Source organism: Amblyomma americanum, chromosome 2 (genome assembly GCF_052857255.1).
Source record: "Amblyomma americanum isolate KBUSLIRL-KWMA chromosome 2, ASM5285725v1, whole genome shotgun sequence".
Classification (NCBI taxonomy): domain Eukaryota; kingdom Metazoa; phylum Arthropoda; class Arachnida; order Ixodida; family Ixodidae; genus Amblyomma; species Amblyomma americanum.
In genome coordinates, this window is record NC_135498.1 from 125,504,502 (window position 1) to 125,525,375 (window position 20,874).

The 20,874-nt window shown below is 47.2% G+C and overlaps 1 protein-coding gene and 1 long non-coding RNA gene across 2 annotated transcripts; both read right to left on the minus strand.

The window, feature by feature from the left end:
• Positions 1–840: 840 nt before the first annotated feature.
• LOC144119060 (BEN domain-containing protein 5-like) lies at positions 841–3,040 on the minus strand. Its single transcript, XM_077651787.1, has 4 exons — positions 2,953–3,040; positions 2,550–2,618; positions 1,391–1,610; positions 841–1,266 (listed from the first exon to the last, which is right to left on the minus strand). Exons 1-4 carry the CDS (start codon positions 3,004–3,006, stop codon positions 1,160–1,162), a joined length of 450 nt encoding a protein of 149 aa, XP_077507913.1. The 5' UTR covers positions 3,007–3,040; the 3' UTR covers positions 841–1,159.
• Positions 3,041–9,213: 6,173 nt separating this feature from the next.
• On the minus strand, positions 9,214–19,649 carry LOC144121799 (uncharacterized). The gene is made up of 4 exons (XR_013312701.1): positions 19,408–19,649; positions 16,927–17,066; positions 14,768–14,832; positions 9,214–9,256 (listed from the first exon to the last, which is right to left on the minus strand). It is a non-coding gene; the product is annotated as an uncharacterized LOC144121799 (long non-coding RNA).
• Positions 19,650–20,874: the final 1,225 nt, after the last annotated feature.

Sequence of the window (20,874 nt, forward strand, 5' to 3'; positions counted from 1 at the left end):
GCCTGTACCACGACAGAAGACACACGACCACCGGACTGTGTTGTTGATAGGGGGCGCACTTTGCGGCCCGCCCGTTTTTATTGTAACCTCGCACGAACTGAGCAGTCTCGTTCAACTCAAGAAAGGGCTTTGTTTACTCGAACTTTGCGTTTGCAGAGCCGCCCGACACGTTTTGCTAGCGAGGTGAGCATTGTGCCACGAGGGCCTTGCGGATGCCGTTTCTCCTCCCGTGACCTACGTTAAAGGCACGCCATGAACGTTTCGGCAATTTTGCAGATTCGGTGGAGCCACCCAAGCTTGCTATACGGTTCACATTGTCTGGCTGCCACTTGCTGCGACGTAACGGCCTGTATCCTGTTCGCCGCATCCATCTGGGACAGCTGTGGCGATTCCAGTCACCTCCGGCTGCTGTTGCCCTGGCGACTACTTCAGAAACCCGGCCTGAAGTTTTCAACCGGCCTTCTCTTCGCGGGCATGCGGATACGGAGTCTACGGGCCATGCGAGTCGTCCCAGCGGAGACATTCACGCCGCCTTCGGAAAACTGCGTAAGTCGGAGTGGGCGCTGTCGGTGTGACCTCCGCTAAAGAGCTGCCTCAAGTTCATGAAGATCAGGAGACTCCTCCATAGCCTGTACTTTCAGGGGCATGGGTCTATTTAAGGTTGGGGGGATGTGGGCCCTATTGAAAAATCTCATATATATGTGTCTCATATATACGCAATTATTGGACATGTGTCCACATATAAGCCATACGTGCTCGTATGTCATGCGTGCTCGTATGTTACTGTGTCCCTCGTATGCCAAAACACATATATACGGGACTCATATATGCGCATTTGGTGGATATGTGTCAAATGTGTCACATATCCCATACGTGTCCCACGTACATACGTGGGCCTCCTATTCCACGTATAACATACGAGGGACTGGTCGTGGGGTTACGGTGGCTTTGGAGCTCATGCACTGGAAAGCAATTAAAGAGGAATGTCCAGCTAACAGCTGTGAACATGCAGGCTACATAAATGAACTTGCAACCCTTAGCAGAGCAAATGCTGCATCCCAGAAATAAATGGATGCTTGCATACGCCTGGTTGCAGGGAATGAAATACGACTCTTTTCTTTCACTGCCTTTATTTTTATATTGCAGGGACAGGTAAAGACTACTTAATGTCTCTCAACATATCTGCCAGGAAACGATTCATCTTCCCCCGCCGCGCTTTTTGATCCTCGGCAGTTGGATTGGCAATAATATAAGCATCAAATGCATCTGAAAGAGTAATATATTCATGACATAATTGGAAGACACACAGGTGCTGAAGAATAATGGGATTCAAATCATGTACATTTAAATAAAATGAACACTCAGGAAATTTAAACATAATGAGACTTACTGCCCACTGCTGCCAGCTTTTCTGGGGTCAGCCCAGGTTTCTGTGTGGCACCAGCTTTCAGAAATCGCCGGCATGCAGCGCCGGTGACACTTTTTCCCCGAAGATTTGAGACTCCCCACAAAAGTTTTGCAGTGTCCTTGCAAAACAGGGAGTCCCGACCTCGGGAAAGGAGCCAGCGCCACCGCTCCGCACTCACATACATCCCATTCCCGAGATGTACCTGAAGTAAATGAAGTAAAACAGCATGTTTTTATACTGTACGGTAACAAACTGAGAAGAGACATTATTTGCTACATTAAAACTACTAAAATCCCATTCTTAAGGGTTGCTATATGCAATATTACGAAAATATCAATTCTCCTTGCATATCCTAGTAATGACAAAACATAACACTCGGCCCTCTACTTTAGAGTTAGCAGCACATTGGGCCTCCTATAGTCACCTCTGTCCATAATTATATAAACCTACGTTAGACAACACAGGTCGGCTTCTCTTTGGATTCCTACAGGCTCCACTGCATGTTGGCAACACTACTGTTAATTGCCAGGCATTCAGAGGCACAGAACAGATAAAAGTTGAGGTATATTTAAAATGTAGCAACTAAAACGTAGCATCAGAGGCTGCACTATTAGAACATGAAACTTGGAGGTTGTGTTGATGGTTGCTATAAGCCATTGTTAAACAAAGCTACTCTGGTTTGGTTTATGGCGGTTTAACATCCAAAAGTAACTCAGGCTATGAGGGACGCTGTAGTGAAGGGCACCGGAAATTTCGACCACCTGGGGTTTTTTAACACGCACTGACATTGCACAATACAGAAACCTCTTGAATTACGCCTCCATCAAAATTCTACCGCCGCAGCTGAAATCAAACCTGCGTCTTTCGCGTCAGCAGCAGAGCGCCATATCCACTGATCCACCGCGGCGGCTTCAAAGCTACTCTGAGCTGTCACTGCTGTGCAGGCAAAATTTTTTTTTTCTGCTCCATATACCATGCATTCAGAAGGAAAATGTCACGCTTTCAAGAGGTGTGCACTGCTGTTCAGGCCCACACTTGCCAGTTTCTAGATTGCTTGTCTGCAACTACCAATTGGTATTAATTGAAGCTAAAAGCATTTCAAACTTTCAAAAACAGTTCTAAACATGAGAAGCCACAGTACCTGGCCACTGACTTCCACAAGAGCACCCGGATGATCCTGCAGTGGAGCAGGAGCCATGCTAGTGGAAGCCTGCAAAGTGAGAAAACCTCATTTGCCACAAAATAGTAATCTACATGGCACATAAAAGGGCAACCGCGGAGGATTTTTAACTTTGAGTTTACTATTGCATTACACTACTTCTTCAGAATAAAGAGAAATTGATTAATGAAAGGTCAACAAGTAAAAAACTGAAAACCAAAACTGTAATTTGACCAATAGATCAAAATAAGGTATTTTTAAAGGTTATGTCATAGAACCTCTTAATGGGGTTTGATTGGCAAAAGTTTGCCTGCAGTTACCAAGAATGAGAATTAAAAGCATTTCAAATCACAGAAATAGTTCTAAATAAGAGAAGCCATCGCACCTGTCTACTGACTCCAGAAAGAATGCCCAGGTTCTGCGATGGAGCCAAAGCCATGCTACTGGAAGCCTGCAAAGTGTGAAAACTTCTCATTTAAAAAGAGTAATGTACAGTGGTCGTCAAAAGTTCGCAGGCCGCTCTGACCGAGCCAGGAGCGGGCTGCTATCGCTAGCGCGGCTCGGCGCGCGCCGGCTGCGAGGGTATGCGCTGAGAGGGTGTGCATTCCCCTCCCTTTGACTCTCGTTGATAACAAAGCCTGAAAAATGGTAGTGCGCCGCTCGCCTTCACTGTTCGCTCTTCACATTCCGCTGCGGCGCTTCGCGTGGCATTGCAGAGGAGAGTTTTCCACCAAGTGACGCGCCATACTAGCTGCCATATTCGGTTAGACTGTGTTTGCTTCCCATACTTTTCGGCGTCCTGCCGTACGAAATAACGCGTTTACCCACACATGAGCTGTGTTCCGGCTCTCTCAGCCATTTGCGTGATTTCCCACGTTGCATTTCGGCGCGGAGCCCTCATAAGTTCCGCGACACCCATCAAGAAACTTCTCCAATCCTGTTTGTGCCGCTATATGCCATGTCGTGTTTAAAAAAAGCTTAACACGTAGCAAGTAATCTTTAAAATCGACCCGGCCAAGCCCGAATCGACGGTGTCAAATACGTTGGCGACCTCCAATTTGGCATTTCTTCTTTCACACCCTCCTTCATCCCTTCCCTTACAGCATGGTTCGGGTGTCCGCCGATATATGCGAAACAGATAGTGTGCCATTTCCCTTCCTAGAAACCAATTTACTCACCTCCAATTTGTCACGGTTCACTTCCCAAAAAGTGGCCCGGGCCACCCCGAAAATTCACCTTTGCCAATTTTCACCGAAATCGATGTCCAAGCATAACTGAGTGCCCCAGACGTGATGGTAACCTCGAAATTTGGCACGGGTCATTTCGAAAAAAGTGGTCCGGGCCAACCTCGAAATTGACCTCTGCCAAATTGCATAAAAATCGATGTCCAAGCATAACTGAGTGCGCCAGACGTGATGGTAACCTCGAAATTTGGCACGGGTCATTTCCAAAAAGGGATCCGGGCCAACTCCGAAATTTGGCCTTTGCCGATTTCCACCAAAATCGATGTCCAAGCAATACTGAGTGTGCCAGACGTGATGGTAACATCGAAATTTGGCACTGGTCATTTGTCAAAAAGTGACCCGGGCCACCCCAAAGTTTGACCTTGCCAATTTTCACGAAAATCGACGTATACAACTATAATTCACCATGCGCGGCATGGTGGCGACCTCCAAATTCGGCACAAGCCATTTCAAAAATTTGGTCCGGGCCACTCCCACAATTCTACCTCTGTCAATCCGTTCCAAAGCCGACGTCTATCTGTAATCGATCGACAGAGGATTGACAGAGGCAGAATTGTAGGAGTGGCCCGGACCAAATTTTTGAAATGGCTTGTGCCGAATTTGGAGGTCGCCACCATGCCGCGCAAGGTGAATTATAGCTGTATACGTCGATTTTCGTGAAAATTGGCAAGGTCAAACTTTGGGGTGGCCCGGGCCACTTTTTGACAAATGACCAGTGCCAAATTTCGATGTTACCATCACGTCTGGCACACTCAGTATTGCTTGGACATCGATTTTGGTGCAAATCGGCAAAGGCCAAATTTCGGAGTTGGCCCGGATCCCTTTTTGGAAATGACCCGTGCCAAATTTCGAGGTTACCATCACGTCTGGCGCACTAAGTTATGCTTGGACATCGATTTTTATGCAATTTGGCAGAGGTCAATTTCGAGGTTGGCCCGGACCACTTTTTTCGAAATGACCCGTGCCAAATTTCGAGGTTACCATCACGTCTGGGGCACTCAGTTATGCTTGGACATCGATTTCGGTGAAAATTGGCAAAGGTGAATTTTCGGGGTGGCCCGGGCCACATTTTGGGAAGTGAATCGTGCCAAATTGCAGGTGAGTAAATTGGTTCCTCGGAAGGGAAATGGCGCACTATCTGTTTCGCATATATCGGCGGACACCCGAACCATGCTGTAAGGGAAGGGATGAAGGAGGGTGTGAAAGAAGAAATGCCAAATTGGAGGTCGCCAACGTATTTGACACCGTCGATTCGGGCTTGGCCGGGTCGATTTTAAAGATTACTTGCTACGTGTTAAGCTTTTTTTAAACACGACATGGCATATATCGGCACAAACAGGATTGGAGAAGTTTCTTGATGGGTGTCGCGGAACTTATGAGGGCTCCGCGCCGAAATGCAACGTGGGAAATCACGCAAATGGCTGAGAGAGCCGGAACACAGCTCATGTGTGGGTAAACGCGTTATTTCGTACGGCAGGACGCTGAAAAGTATGGGAAGCACACACAGTCTAACCGAATATGGCAGCTAGTATGGCGCGTCACTTGGTGGAAAACTCTCCTCTGCAATGCCACGCGAAGCGCCGCAGCGGAATGTGAAGAGCGAACAGTGAAGGCGAGCGGCGCACTACCATTTTTCAGGCTTTGTTATCAACGAGAGTCAAAGGGAGGGGAATGCACACCCTCTCAGCGCATACCCTCGCAGCCGGCGCGCGCCGAGCCGCGCTAGCGATAGCAGCGCCGCGAGAGCGGAGAGCAGCCGCTCCTGGCTCGGTCAGAGCGGCCTGCGAACTTTTGACGACCACTGTACATGGCATACTCAAGGGCAACCTCAGGGGATTTTCGAATATTTTCAGTTTGCTACCTCATAATAATTCTTCTAAATAATGAGAAATTAAATAATTAAATGTCAACAACTAGAACGCTGAAACCAAACTGGATTTCAACCAATAAATCAATATATATTTTTAAACATAATGTCACAGAACCTCTTAGCGGTTTGATTGGGAGAAATCGTTTGCCTGCAGTTACCAAGAATAAGAGCTAAAAGCACTCAAGCTCACAAAAATAGTTTTAAATGTGAGATCTGATCATTCGGACAGCCCATCCCGTCCCGTCAACCACAAATACTTTTCTATGGCATAAAACTCCCGTTAATTTGGACAAATTTGGCTACCCTTCGGTTAATTCAGACAGGCGGCAGAGCTCGCATGTGTACAAGGAGGCCATGAGTGCACCGGAGCTGAGATGATGAGGATAGAGGAAGCGGCGCTGGTGTTAAACCAAAGTATAAAGGCGCCACCGCATTGGTGTAAACATCAGCCAAGATGACAGAGGATGGGTTTTCTTGTTTTTTTTTTGTTGCCCTGCTGTGCCACATTTTTTTTTCCTTTGCGTGTGCACCGTGGAGCAAGGTGTGCGCGTGCTGGGGTGGTGTGTGGACAGCGTTCTCAGCAACAATCCCGATAACGCTGCAATCTTCGACTCCTGCGATGGCTACCAAGGCCCTAATGAAGCAGCCGAATTATGTGGCGAAGGGCTTAATTAGCTCAGAAAGTAGAAATACTGAAGGCTGCCTAGGGAGCAGTTCCGCAACAGGCCATCATGACAAGATATAACGTGAAGAGGAACACGCTGACCTCGTACATTAAAAATGAAGCTCATATTTTGCAAGCTTACGATGGGCAACAGCTCTCCGACAAGCGGAAGACTCTGAACGGCAGCATATTCAAAGCAGAAAGAAGCACTGCTTCGATGGATTGCGAATGCGCAAAATTCACAGCTGCCCTTGAGCGGACCTCTCATCTGCGCACTAGCAGAAAAATACGCCCTAATGATGAACATCGGAGGTTTGAGTGCATCAGAAAGGTAGTCTGGCCGCTTCAAGAAGGGGCATAATTTGGTCTCTGAGTGCCTGCGGCGAGCAAGGTGCTGTGGATGCAAGCGTGGAGAAATGTGCTTCCGAGGCGCCCTGCTGTTATGAGCCCTGCAATGTATTTGTATTTAATGCCAATGAGATGGCACTTTTCTACAAGGCCCTGCCAGATAAGACCCTCGCTTTTAAAGGAGACCCTTGCTTCGGCGGCAAGCGAGGTAACGACAGAGTGACAGTTTTGATTGCTGCGAATATGACCGGCATGAAGCGGCTGCCGCTGCTGGTTGTTGGAAAATCGCAGAAACCGCTGTGCTTCAAAAATATAAAACAGCCACCCGTAGACTGATCCAACAAAAAGCTTGGATGACATCCGAAATAAGCGTGTTCCGCAATTAAACGCGCACTTAGACTGCACCTCAGAGCTAAACTGGTAAATTGTTAGAGCTCAAATTTCGCACAGAAATGGAATTTGGCTGGCAGAATTGTTTTATACCACACTTTTTTGGGGTACTTGCCTGCATCAACAAGAAAGTTGGATAGTATTCGCATCGTCTGCAGCAACGATGAAACAAATTGGAGCGCTTTTTCAACGACTGCACCAGTGGTATCATCTTGTTTGTCAGCTGTGATGATTTGACAAAGGAGGTGGGGAAGTGTTTTGTGGGAGGTTTGAGGATGCTGTACCATGAAGTCTTCATACTTAGTGCAGCTTTGGCCATACAAAGCTTTTGTGATCATCGATAAAGCAGTTGCTAAAGAGTCTTCAAACTTCGAACATCTCACACAAGGTTCTTGTAAACCAGCGCAACGGCTCAAAGCCAAACAATGAAGCGGCAAAACACAGCGCTGCCCTATTGAAAAATCTCGTATATATGTGTTAAATGTGTCTCATATATACGCAATTATTGGATATGTGTCCACATATATGGTCGTATGAATACGTGCTCGTATGGCATACGCGTTCTCTCCACGTATGGCGAAACACATATATACGGGTGATACGTGCCTCATATATACGCTATTGGATACGTGTCCCTCCGGTCCCTCGTATACCTTCGTACAGATACGAGGGCCTCGACTTGGGGATACAATGGCCTTGCAACACGTACTCTGGTGTACAGTTAATACCTCTGAATATGTAGGCTACCCGAATGAACTTGCAACCCTTCAGTGCAGCAAATGCTGCATCCCAGCACTAAATACCAGGCTGCAGTCAATGAAATAATTTTTCTTGCTGCCTTTATTTTATCATTTTTATCTGACTACAGCCAGTCACTACAGGGGCAGGTGCAGGCGATGATTACTTGATGTCCCTCAGCATGTCCGCCAGGTAGCAATTCAACTGCTCTGCGCATTTTCTCATCCTCGGCAGCTTGTGCAGCTTTGATGTATGCGTCAAATGCATCTGAAAGAGTATTAATCATGACAATATTGAAGACATGCAGGTGCTGTAAAATAAAGGTATTTAAGTCATGCACACTTAAATAAACAAATGCCTTTGTCAGTCAGGAAATGTACCTAAATAAGAGGCTTACTGCCCACAGATGCTAGTTTTTCTGAGCTCATCCGAGGCTTCTGCATGCCACCAGCCTTAAGCGATTGCCGGCATACTGAGCCGGTGATGCTCCTTCACTGAATGCTCTTTCCCCTAAGGCCCTTCGGGGAAGGAGCATCACCAGGAAGGAGCGTCACTTTTGTGGGGAACCCCACAAAAGTTTTGTGGCGTCCTTGCAAAACAGGAAGTCTCGACCTTGGGAAAGAAGCCAGCGCCACCGCTCTGCACTGACAATTTCCGCTCCCGAGGTGGATTTGCAATAAAACAGCTGCACATATGCTTTGTATAAAGCCCTATAACAGATTGGGGAGAGAAGTATTTGCCACATTAAAACTGCTAAAATCCTATTCCTCAGGACTCCTTATATGTAACATTAAGAAAATGGCAGTTTTCCTTGCAAACGCTACTAATGATAAAACATGACACATCGCTCTCTTCTTCGGAGTGAGCAGCACGATGGGCCACCAGGTCACGTTTATGTGCAATCATATAAGCTGCCTTTGACAACATAGATGAGCCTTTTTATCTTTACTTCAGGCTCCACTGCACCCTGGCAACAGTAATGCTGCCAAATATTCGGAAACACAGAACGAACAGATGAAAGATTATGAATATTTAAAACACAGCAATTAAATCTTAGCACAAGAGGCTGTGCTAATTAGAACATGAAAGGTGAAAGGTTGTGGTCATGGCTTAGTGATCTAAGAGTTCATTAGGCAAAGCTGCCCTGAGCTGTCACAGGTTCAAATTGTGCCTGGGGCTCCTGCGCAGGCAATTTTTTTCCGCCCCACGCCATTTGGATGGAAAATTCCACGTGTCCGAGAGGTGTGCACTGATCCTCAGCCCTATACGTTTCCACAGTTTCTAGATTGTTTGCCTGCAGTTACCAAGAACGAGAGCTAAAAGCATTTCAAGCTTACAAACTAGTTCTAAATATGAGAAGCCATCGTACCTGGCCATTGACCTCAGCAAAAACACCTGGATTCCATGGTGCAGCAGGACCCATGCTAGTGGAAGCCTGGAAAGTGTGCAAAGTGTTCGCATTTGCAACAAGAGTAATGTACAGTGTCGGTGAAGTCTTAAGGCCAAAGGCTTTTCGCTTCAGCCGCATAGCAGAGCCATTACAGCAATATTAAAGACCGAATGACCTTGAAGTGCTAGCAGGTTTCTTCTTGCGATACAGAAGCTTCCTGCTTGACTACAGTTTTGAATGATCCGCTACATGAATTATTCTAGGAACATTGATTTCACTGCAGCTGAATGCTGTAGCCTTAACACTTTCGACCTAGACTCTACATGGTACATTAAAGGGACAGTGAGGAGAACTCAATCAAATTTCTTTTGTAAGCAAAATCTGATAGTTCAGCATTTCATGGCTTTGTTGCCGCTTGTCCGAGAGCGAAAGATGCATTTATTTCAAAGAAATTTGCATTCGAAGTTGAAAAAGTTTTTCCCGCCACTCCGATTCAAACTCGGGAACTCTTATGACATCACGGCGCACTTTTATGACGTTACAGGACGCAGTGACAAGAAACATGACGTAAACGCAGACTCCGTGATTTCTCGCGGCTAGCGGTGCGGTCTAGCAGCAGCCAAAATGAAAGCTACCGCCGCCACACGTTGAAGGCATCTATCGAGGGTCGCTACCATTGCTTCGTTTATGTTTGCACCAGCATCTTGCCAGCGTTACGATGGATCCCGTTCCCGAGCCCGATGACAAAGTTCTCGCAAAAACTCCGGCCTGCATTTCCGCGACCTCTGCCCCACAGAACGTGCAATGCCTTTGAGGGAGCACGGTTAGTTAGGCGCTGGCGGGTCGTTCCCCCTTCCGCCATGAGCAGCCGTTGCAAATTTAATATCATAACCCCAGTGCGGGGAGTCGCGAGGGGCCAGGACAAGGTCAGTGCGTCGCGCCCATCGGAGGCTGGCCGGGGCTTTGGGGTCAACAGATTGTGATTCCTTGAACGGCGCGGTTGCACGGTGCAGAAGACGGCGTCCAGGTCTCGCACGGTTGCAAGGGCGAGGTTATTTATTTATTTTTTTTTGCCACAAAAACGGATGGGTACTCAAGGGCGCTCGCATTTAAAGTAGGCAGCTTGAAAGTAAGGCCGACGCTTCAACGGCTTCTCCGCATTTCCGGAGGTACAGGGTCCACTGGATCGGGTTCTCTCGCCCACTTGCATGTACCTTCAGATGTGTACTGTGAATGGATTAAATTAGCCGAGAGTTCGAAAAGAACAGCACCGCTTAACGACCGAAGCTATTGAATGATGTCAGAACGCGCACCTCGCCGCGGAACCGTATCAGTCTGGTCTGGCTGGCACAGCTGGCGCACTCGGCGCGAAATAGAGACATGCTCTAAGTCTCCGCCAATGTGGTCAGAGTGCGCCTAAGCTGCCGAACGCGTCACCGGTCAAGCGCAGTTGGAGTATAGAGGGTCTCGCTTTGGCCGACGTGACGTTGGTGTGCAGTGCGCGCGCATGCGTTACGCCAGGCTATAAACGCGCATTAAAGGGACACTGAGGAGAAATTGAGGTTGCCTTGTATCGATAGAATACAAGCTCCTGATCACAAAAACGCAACTCTTACAGAAAACAAAGCTCTTGTAAGGTAGAAAATAGCAAGGACCAAAACACAGGTATCGCCGCCACAGGGCAATCTCGCAAGTACAAGCGTGATGACGTCATAGGACAAGAGACGCCACTTTGGAGGAATGTTCCTTTTTACATGGAAGCTGGTAAATCTCTGAGGCTGAGAAAAGAAGGTTGCGCGGTTCAATATTGAAGTAAATTTTGTTTTAAAACCGATAGCGCACTTTTATCACACCAGGAACACAGACAAAAGACAACCTGAATGTTGGAAGCAAAGAAAACCAATGCTTGGGGGCGCCACAGGCAGCCACGAGAGTTTCGATTTGTTATGGCGCTTCGCGTCTATGAGCTTTGCGTGCCCCGAGGTTTTGTTTTTGACGCACCTCTATTTACAAGTGCCGAACAGCAGAGGAACTCCAAGTGCCGCTTCAAGTGCTAGTTAACCTTTGAATGAGCCTGTTAAGGCTGGTCAGATGATCGCCACTGTCGATGAAAAACTATCATGGCACGATGGTCGGTGATCGTACAAGGCAGTTCGCAGTATAAAGAGCACTTGTGTCTTCACATGCTCGCCCGGCGAAACATTCCCGGCTGTGCCGCTCAACTTCAAACTACTTAACGGAAATCATTTATTAGGGACGGGAGACAAGGTACAAGGCAGTTAAAAAAAATTGATGGCCTAGCTGTGTTAGGCCAGGATATACGTAGCGAAAGCGCGGAGACTTCTGCATCGGAAGAGCGCAATCACTAGATGCGCCTTTTTTCATAGTTAAATCTTGAGCCGTCGTGGCGGAGTGGTAGAGTCTCCGCCTAAAACTACAAAGGCCCTTGTTCGATTCTGAGCCTCGGCACAGGTTTTTTTTTTGGTGAGTGGGCGGGGGGTTTCAGTGGCTACCATAGGTGCCGCCACTGAATACGTTGGTTAGCTGTTAAGCGCAGGCTCTGTTAAGGTGCGTTTACACTCCGGAGTAATGCGCGCGCGCGCTGCATGGCGACGTCACATCGGCCAAACCGAGATCCTCTATGCTCCCACTGTGCTTGACCGCCAACGCGTTCGGCAGTTTCGGCGCACTCTGACCGCACTGGCGGAGACTTTAAGCATGTCTCTATTTTGCGGAGGGTGCGCCAGCCACCGCCGGCCCGGCCAGACCGATTCAGCTCTGCGGCGAGGTACGTGTTGTGACGTCGTTCAATAGCTTCGGCAGTTGGACGCAGCTGTTGTTTTCGAGCTCTCGGCTAATTTAATCCATTCACAGTACACATCTGAAGGTACATGCAAGTGGGCGAGAGAGCCCGATCCAGTAGACCCCGTACCGCCGGAAACGCGCGGAAGCCGATGAAGCGTGGGCTTTACTTTCAAGCCGCCAACTTTAAACGCAAGCGCCCTTGAGTATCCATCCGTTTTTTTGGCAAAAAATAAATAAATAACCTGGCCCTTGCAACTGTGGGAGACCTTGATGCCGCCTGCTGCACCGTGCAACTGCGCCGTTCAAGGAATCGCAATCCGTTCGCCCCTAAGCCCCGGCCAGCCTCCAATGGGCGCGACTCACCGACCTTGTCCTGGCCCCTTGCGACTCCCCGCACTGGGGTTATGATATGATTTGCAACGGCTGCTCATGGCGGAAGGGGGAAACAACCCGCCGGCACCTAACCTAACCGAGCTCCCTCAAAAGCATCGCACGCTCTGTGGGGCTGAGGTCGCTGAAATGCAGGCCGGAGTTTTTGGGAGAACTTCGTCGTCAGGTTCGGGAACGGGATCGATCATAACGCAGACAAGACGCCGGTGCAAACGTAAACGAAGCGACAGTAGCGACCCCCGATAGATGCCTTCAACGTGCGGCGGCAGTAGCTTTCATTTCGGCTGGTAGACCACACTGCTAGCCGCGAGAAATCACGTCTGCGCGTACGTCACGTTTCACGTCACTGCGTCCTGTAGCGTCATAAGAGTGCGCCGTGATGTCATAAAGTTCCCGAGTTTGAATCGGAGTGGCGAGAAAAACTTTTTCAACTTTGAATCCAAATTTCTTTGAAATAAATGCATCTTTCACTCCCGGACAGGCGGCAACAATGCCTTGAAATGCCGAACTATCAGATTTTGCTAACAAAAATAATTTGATAGAGTTCTCCTAACTGCCCCTTTAACAGAGCCTGCGCTTATCCGCTAACCAACGTATTCGGTGGCGCCATCTATGCGCGCCACTGAAACCCCCCACCCACTCACTGAATAAAAAACAAAAACCTGTGCCGAGGCTCGGAATCGAACCAGGGCTATTGTAGTTTTAGGCGGAGACTCTACCACTCCGCCACGACGGTTCAAGATTTAACCATGAATAAAGGCGCATCTAGTGAGTGCAATCTTCCGCTGCAGAAGTCTCCGCGCTTTCGCTACGTATATCCTGGCCTAACACAGCTAGGCCATCAATTTTTTTAACTGCCTTGTACCTTGTCTCCCGTCCCTAATAAATGATTTCCATTAAGTAGTTTGAAGTTGACTGGCACAGCCGGGAATGTTTCGCCAAGCGAGCGTACGACGACACAAGTGCTCTTTATACTGCTAACTGCCTTGTATGATCACCGACCATCGTGCCATCATGGTTTTTCAACGACCGCGGCAATCACCTGACCAGCCTTAACAGGCTCCTTCAAAAGTTAACTAGCACTTGAAGCGGCACAGAGTTCCTCTGCTGTTCGGCACTTGTAAATCGAGACGCGTTAAAAACAAAACCATGAGGCACACAAAGCTCATAGACGCGAAGCGCCATAACAAGTCGAAACTTTCCTGGCCGCCTGTGGAGCCGCCAAGCATCGGCTTTTTTTGCTTCCAACATTCAGGTTGTCTTTTGTCTGTCTTCCTTGTGTGATAAAAGTGCACTATCGGTTTTAAGACAAAACTTACTTCAATATTGAACCGCGCAACCTTCTTTTGTCAGCCTCAGATTCGCAGCTTCATGTAGGAAGGAAAATTCCTACAACGTGGCGTCTCTTGTCCAATGACGTTATCACGCTTGTACTTGCGAGATTGCCCTGTGGCGGCGATACCTGTATTTTGGTTCTTGCTATTTTCTACTTTACAAGAGCTTTGTTTTTCAGTAAGAGTTGCGTTTTTGTGATCAGGAGCTTATATATTCTATCGATACAAGCCAACTTCAATTTCTCCTCAGTGTTCCTTTAATTGGCATCTCCAGGAGATTTTAAAGCACTTTGAGTTTACTATCACATTACACTTCTTGAACATTGTCTGAGTTGCAAGAAATAATTCTGCAAAATAATGAAATGTCAGCAACTAGAACACAAACAAAAACTGCATTTCGACCTCAAAGCCATCGCTAAGCAATACTGCTCCGAGCTGCCACAGGTTAAAATTGTGCCTAGGGCTGCTCTGCAGGCAATTTTTTTTCTGCTTCATATTATTCGGACAGAAAATTTCCCATTTCCGAGAGGTGTGCACTGATGCTCATCCCCATGTTTCCAGTTTCTAGATTGTTTGCCTGCATTTATCAAGGATGAGACCTAAAAGCATTTCAAGCTTACAAAATCATTCTTGTAAGATCGACAATTGGGCTTTGATGCCCCAGCGCCCCGTGCTGAAGAAGGAGCAAAACACAGGCAAAGACGAGGCTGACAAAGTTCAGTTTGGCACACAGAAAACGCTTGGCTACCGAGGTGCGCTGTACTAGCAAAGATTGTGGCCGTCGACACTTCTTGTTAGCACTGCGCACCCAGCCCCTCCACAAGTGTAAAGACGCAAATCAAACAAGAAGTGTGGACGGCCACAATCTTTGTTAGCACGGCGCACCCCGGTAGCCAAGCGTTCCTGAGCACCAAACTGAACTTTGTCAGCCTCGTCTTCCGTCTGTGTTTTGCTCCTTTATCAGCACTGGCCGATGGGGCATCAAAGCCCACTTGTCTTACATTCTAAATATGCGACACCTTCATACCTGGCTGCTGACCTCAGCAAGATATCCGGGTTCTGTGGTGCAGCAGGATCCATGCTAGTGGAAGACTGCAAAGTATGAAAAGTGTTCATATTTGCTACAAAAGACTAATGTACAAGGTAAATTAAACGGCAACTTCAGAGGATTTTCAAACATATTCTGTTTACTATCACATTACACTTCTTGAGCCTGGTCAGAGTCCCGAGAAATAATTTTTCCAAATAAGGAGCAAAGAAATAATGAAATACCATTAACTAGAACACAAAAAACTTGATTTCAATCAACAGATCAAAATATGATGTTAAAGGGTTTTACTGGCAACACTGGTGACTCACATTCTGTAATGCACCAACTAGCTTTAAAGGAGTATAAACACCCATCTTTTGGGTGTGTGTTTTTGCTTTCTAATGAGGCATCAGGCATTACTATCCATGGATTACCTTGTGGTATTCTCCTATTCTCAAGTCTAGCAAGAGAACAGCAGTTCACAATTGGTAGCGAGGTAAGGGACAAGGTAAAGGAATACGTTTATTTAAGGCAGGTATCAATAGTGACAACTGATCCGGATCATGAGGGAATAACTAGAAGGATAAGATTGCGATGGAACGCATATGGCAGGGTCTCTCAGGTCATGAATGGCAGTTTACCAATATCCCTCAAGAGAAATGTGTACAACAGCTGCATCTTACCAGTACCCACCTATGGGGCAGAAACGTGGAGGCTATCAAAAAGGGTTCAGCTTAAGCTGAGGACAACGCAGTGAGCCACGGAAAGAAAAATGATAGGCGTAACGTTAAAGCAGTATAACACCTACCGTTTGGGTGCGTGCTTTCTTGCTTGTAATGATGCATAAGGCATTATTATACATGGAGTAGCAGCTAGTAATCTCTTACGACCGCTTAATAATTTATAATAGCATTTATTTTTCGTCCAGTTTCGGCTTCAACACTTGAACAAGGACAGTGACGTCAATGTGTGCTTACACGTCACGAGACATAAAAAAACAGCAATATAATCACTGCTTGCACATTTGTTGTCATTCCAGCAATTGAGGAAGGCTGATTTCAACACTGCAGTAAATTAGAAGAATGAAGCAGCGATTCTATGTACATTTTTCCATGGCTCACGTGAAGGAAAAGCCCTCTTTGACGTCAGTGCCATCGTTCGGCTGTTCCAAAACTGAAACAGCATGCCAGAAAAAAACAATTATAAATTATTTAGCGGTCGTAGGCAAACATCACATGGTGATTCATGCCTAGTAGCGTCTTCTGCATCATTGAAGAAAAGAAAACATGCCACCAAAATTAGGTGTCTATACTCCTTTAAGAGACCGGAAGCAGGAAGAGTGGTTGAGGGAACACACGCGGGTTAATGACATCCTTGCCAAAATCAAGAGGAAGAAATTGGCTTGAGCGGGGAATGTAATGCGAAGGTAAGATAGCTGTTGGTCCCTAAGGGATTCCAAGAGAAAGAAAACATAGCAGGGGGCGGCAGAAGGTTAGGTGGGCGTATGAAATTGAGAAGTTTGCAGGCATAAGGTGGGCGCAGCTGGCAAGACATGGTTAGTTGGAGAGACATGGGAGAGGCCTTCACCCTGCATTGGGTGTAATCAGGCTGATGATGAAGATTCTCCCATGACTACTAAATAATTTATAACCGAATTTCTTTCTCGCGCCGTTTCAGTTTCAAGAGCTGAATGGGGACTATGACGTCAAAGTGAGCTTATAGGTCATGCGAGGCATGAAAAACTGCAATATAATCGGTGCTGCTACATTTGTCATTCCGACTATTGAGGAAGGCTGGCTTCAACACTGTAGTGAATTAAAACGATCAAGCAGCAATTATATCGCATTTTTTCCATGCTTCACGTTACATATAACCTCTCTGATGTCACAGTCTTCACTCGGCTGTTGAAACCGAGACAGCATGGCAGAAAAATTCGATTATAAATTATTTATAGGTCCCAGGCAAACACCACATGATGATTCATTCATAGCAGTGTCTTCTGAATCATTGTAGGGAAGAAAACATGCCACCAAAATAAGGTGTCTATACATCTTTAAATCTTTAAATTATCATTGGGCTTTTTCAAATTGCCGTGCTCGGAGAGCCTGTTCGCTGCCAGAAAATTCACTCCTGACAGGAAGGTGCATCATGCTCACATGAACTAGTCGCCGCCAGAACCAGCCTGCTGGCAATCATGGCGCCAAGGCCGTCCATGGATCACGGAAGGCGAGTGCCCTCTGCTGCTTTGCTTGCTGTTGCGTCTCATTGCTCGCATGCGTACGGTAGAAATCTGATCCTTGGGAGCGAAAGAAAGGACGTTAGTTATTCAGGGCAGCCGCGGACTCTTGCACTCAGATGCATACATCGGCGGCAACAACGCAAGTATATGTCCTTCAGTGCGTTGTGTGCTGTCGTGAAGTCTGCATGTAAGCTTCGAGATATCCTCAAAAGCATATGTGACGGGCAGTCGCACTCTAAAGACTTGCATTTGACACCACATAGGAGGGCTAATTGGACAGTGTTAATTGGAAAGACATGGGTGAGGCTTTTGCTCTGTAGGTGTAGTGAGGCTGATGATGAGGAGGAGGGAAAAACTGCGGATGCACTGCTCAAACAACAGGCTGTAGTCTCAGATTATTGCATATTTGTTAACCACACACTAATTACTTGGGCGCCAATGATCGACCCTGCCTATACTGACTCTGCTGTGGTAGTTGCAATTTCTGTTTGTGAACTAATTCCTGTGGGCTGTAAGCAGAAAACAATCAGGATATGTTCCACTCAACTGTAGTCTGCCGCCCTCCAGCTGTTAATATTGCTGCCAGCAAGTAATGCACGCATTATTTTGACAAGCGTGCATATCAGCTGGTTGAACATTTTTCTGAAGTGCGTGCACTGTACAAATTTAGCTGCACGTCGTGTCTGTATGCTATCGCTTTTACTGCAGAGCTAGCACTAGAATGAAAGGCATTACAATCTGGCCTTGCATGTCGGCCCCGCACTGTGTGTGCAGGCATGATGATCCACACTGGGAAATTTTTCTTTTTGATGAGTCAAATGCAAGGTGAAGTATGCATACGGTATTTCTCAGGTATTTTAAGCACTTGTGGCAGAAGACCCGAGCGCCAAGCTTTATGGCAACAACCGAATCGGCACACGCAAGGTTATGCTTCATCTTCAGCTGTGAAATGAAAATGACCTCCGTAGAGAATAAAAATTTTGAACAACAAATTTGGCAGAGCACACATGCACGCCAGCCGGCAGCCACTACTTAAAGTGCCCCGACCACCCTCTGGCTGAAAATGTCCTCTACCAAGGTTGTTGTGAGGCACCGTCCCCGGAACACACAACCGCAAGCAATCTTTAATAAAAGACATTATATTGGAGTTACATATATGGCAAACTAGCTACTTTTCCATGCTCCTCTCCTTCCATTCCCTCTCAGAGGTTTTTCTCCCTTCCGCTTGGACCACTAGCTTTAGTCCTCCATCCCTGCTTGTTCTGTGTGGCTGCCCTTCCGTTTACAAGAGTAGACAGCACCCCTTTTGTTTGAAAGTCAAATGGGGAGCTTTTGGTGGCGTCCGCGTTGGGCCTATTATGAACGGAATGCACACCAGCCGAAGAGGATTAAGGTGCAGATCCCATCGACAGGGATGACCACGGTGGCGCAGCAACAGCAGCGGCAATTTCGACAGCGTCATCAGGTGGCCGACGACTGCACAAAATGAAAGGATGACTAGCTGGGAAGGAGCCTGTTCTTCCCACGCTCGGCTCAATTCAAATGACCTTCCCCCTTTGACTGGTTCCCTGCAAGAAGCGACCGACGATGAACAGATGACGGGAAGAGGGGAACGGTGCCTTCCAGTAATTCATCGTGTCTTGACAAGAGCCGCCCCGACCGGAGAGAGCCCACCGCAGTTGTAGCCCACAGCGCAGCACCGGTGTTTTCGATAGACACGTGAATAATAATTATCACCCCTCGTGAATAATAATTATCAGAGGCCCTATCCGTGCCTCACGTGGCCCGATTCGCTTTGGTATGCCGCATAACCGAAGAATAGCAGGGCTTTTAAATTTCCAGCAATACATATATTTAACCAGTATCATGGCACTGAGAAAACAGGCCACCGAGTTGCAAGCCGAAGCTAAGACAACGTGCTGCAATGAGAGAAGTGCGCTGTCCCGCAACGCCGTTTCAGTGGGCTCGATACAAAGCTCTCTGTTGTTGAAGGCAGCCTGGCTGCTCCCCCAAACAATAAATATTTTAGACAACAATGCGAGGAGGCAATACGAAAAATGAAACTTTGACCTGACATGAAGCACACAATATATGAGAGAACAAAAAACAGAACGATGCTTCCATTCCACATGCGGTTCTCTAGTGTCCTACGCAATCTTTTACAATGGTAGCATTTAAGCAATATCTCTATACTACAATTCAAAGATCTGCTACAAAGCTCTCTGTTGCTGACGGGAGCCTGGCTGCTTCCCGCAACCATAAATATTTTAGACACACACAAACAGAGACGCCTGCCTGGCTCTGAAGTATGCTGCTATGTAATGTACATATTGCGACTGGTAAGCGTGCGAGTGGCAGTAGCAGAGGCATCCGCAGTAAAACTTCGCCCAGTACATACATGTATCTGTGCAACTGTTGTTGCTGGCTCAGACTTTTCAAGGTCCATTGCAGTGATTTTTCTCTTGGACACCCTCTGGATAAGCTCCGCTTTTGTTACTGGAACACAAGAAATGAGAGATAAAATAATGAAAGCGACAGCAAACACAGGGCAAGCTACGGAAACGGATCAGTTAGTGTGTCGCGTTCATTGCTTTCCAAAAATCATATGATGCGAAAAATTAGCAGATCTGAACACAGCCGATTTCCCCCTGCCTCATGCAATTACTTGAATTGATGAAAAAAATCACGATATATTATTTCGCTCAGAGTGACGCTTACGTCGAGACCTGCTACAACGCGACCACGCAGTTTTTCCCTTCTTTGGGAAGCATGCGCTGGGCTGCTGTGTGCTCGGATCGCAAGCATAGAGGAAGTGGTATCGTAAGCGTTCTGCAAGTGCTCGCCACAGTAAAAAAGCATGTGCATCGACTTTATGTAAAACGCCAGCAAGCTTTGCTAAAAGCGTTAGGCTTGACTGTACACGCATCACACATTTGGCACTTCGGAAATCTGACCAAGTAGCGAAGTAACTGCAAAACTCACCTCCAAGCTCGATTACTTGGGCGGAATAGAATGCCTTCTCATCTTTTCCGCCGCGCCAGTAGACGTCCTTTTTTTTTTGCCAGGTCGCTAACGCCAGTCGGTGAGGCATCATGGATAGGTGTAGCGCAAAGGAAACAAGGACGACATAGAGACGTGTACGATTGCTTTTGCGCCGTCGGTCGAAGTATTTCACGTACGCATAGCTCGCCGCAGTTGACGAACCCATAGTGGAAGTGTCGCATGTGGCTGCAAAACACACAATCTAATAACTGTAACAACCACACACCGACACGAGTGACGACGCAAACGTTGGACGCAAACGACCGCAGACTTGGATTGGCTTGGCGACGCGCACCGCACAGGGCACTGCATACGATGATGATGATGACCTCTTCTTTACAAACCAGAATAATAAATACGTTTTATTCGTTCAATTTCGTCTGTTTGTTTCCTGCAGCAGAACTTGCGTCTCCGACCGTGATCTCTATACCGCTCCAAGTCGCAGCCTCTTCGTGCAGCGCATCCGGCCATCCAGTTGACTGCTGATTGACCGCATGTAGTAGCAGACGACGCGGGGCTCTACACACCATGAAATACTTATAGTTGAAAAGTTACAAATACTACTTTGAAGGGGAAATAGTTATGAGTTCCGTGTCAAGCTGTGCCACAGAGCGTTGGTCCAACATAAGCAGAACCAACTGCAGAACCAACTAGCCCCTCAAATCGGTCTTGCACCTGTGACTTCCCATGGTGTGTGAATAGGGTAGCTTAGTGTAACTCTGTGGGCTCTATCATGTATGAGCTTTATGGTACCGCTGTAACCTAAATGTTTGAAGTGTTCTGCGATTTTTCATCGCCACTGCATTAAACAAAGTAGTCGCTA

What these genes read in the sequence shown, in the direction of transcription:
- LOC144119060 (XM_077651787.1), bottom strand. Translation starts at nt 3,006, where the DNA reads ATGGCTTTGGCTCCATCGCAGAACCTGGGCATTCTTTCTGGAGTCAGT. An exon ending in TTTCTGGAGTCAGTAGACAG is followed by an intron (nt 2,619 to 2,952) that starts GTGCGATGGCTT and finishes CTCACTTTGCAG; the next exon opens with GCTTCCACTAGCATGGCTCC. An exon ending in AAAGCTGGCAGCAGTGGGCA is followed by an intron (nt 1,267 to 1,390) that starts GTAAGTCTCATT and finishes TTACTCTTTCAG; the next exon opens with ATGCATTTGATGCTTATATT.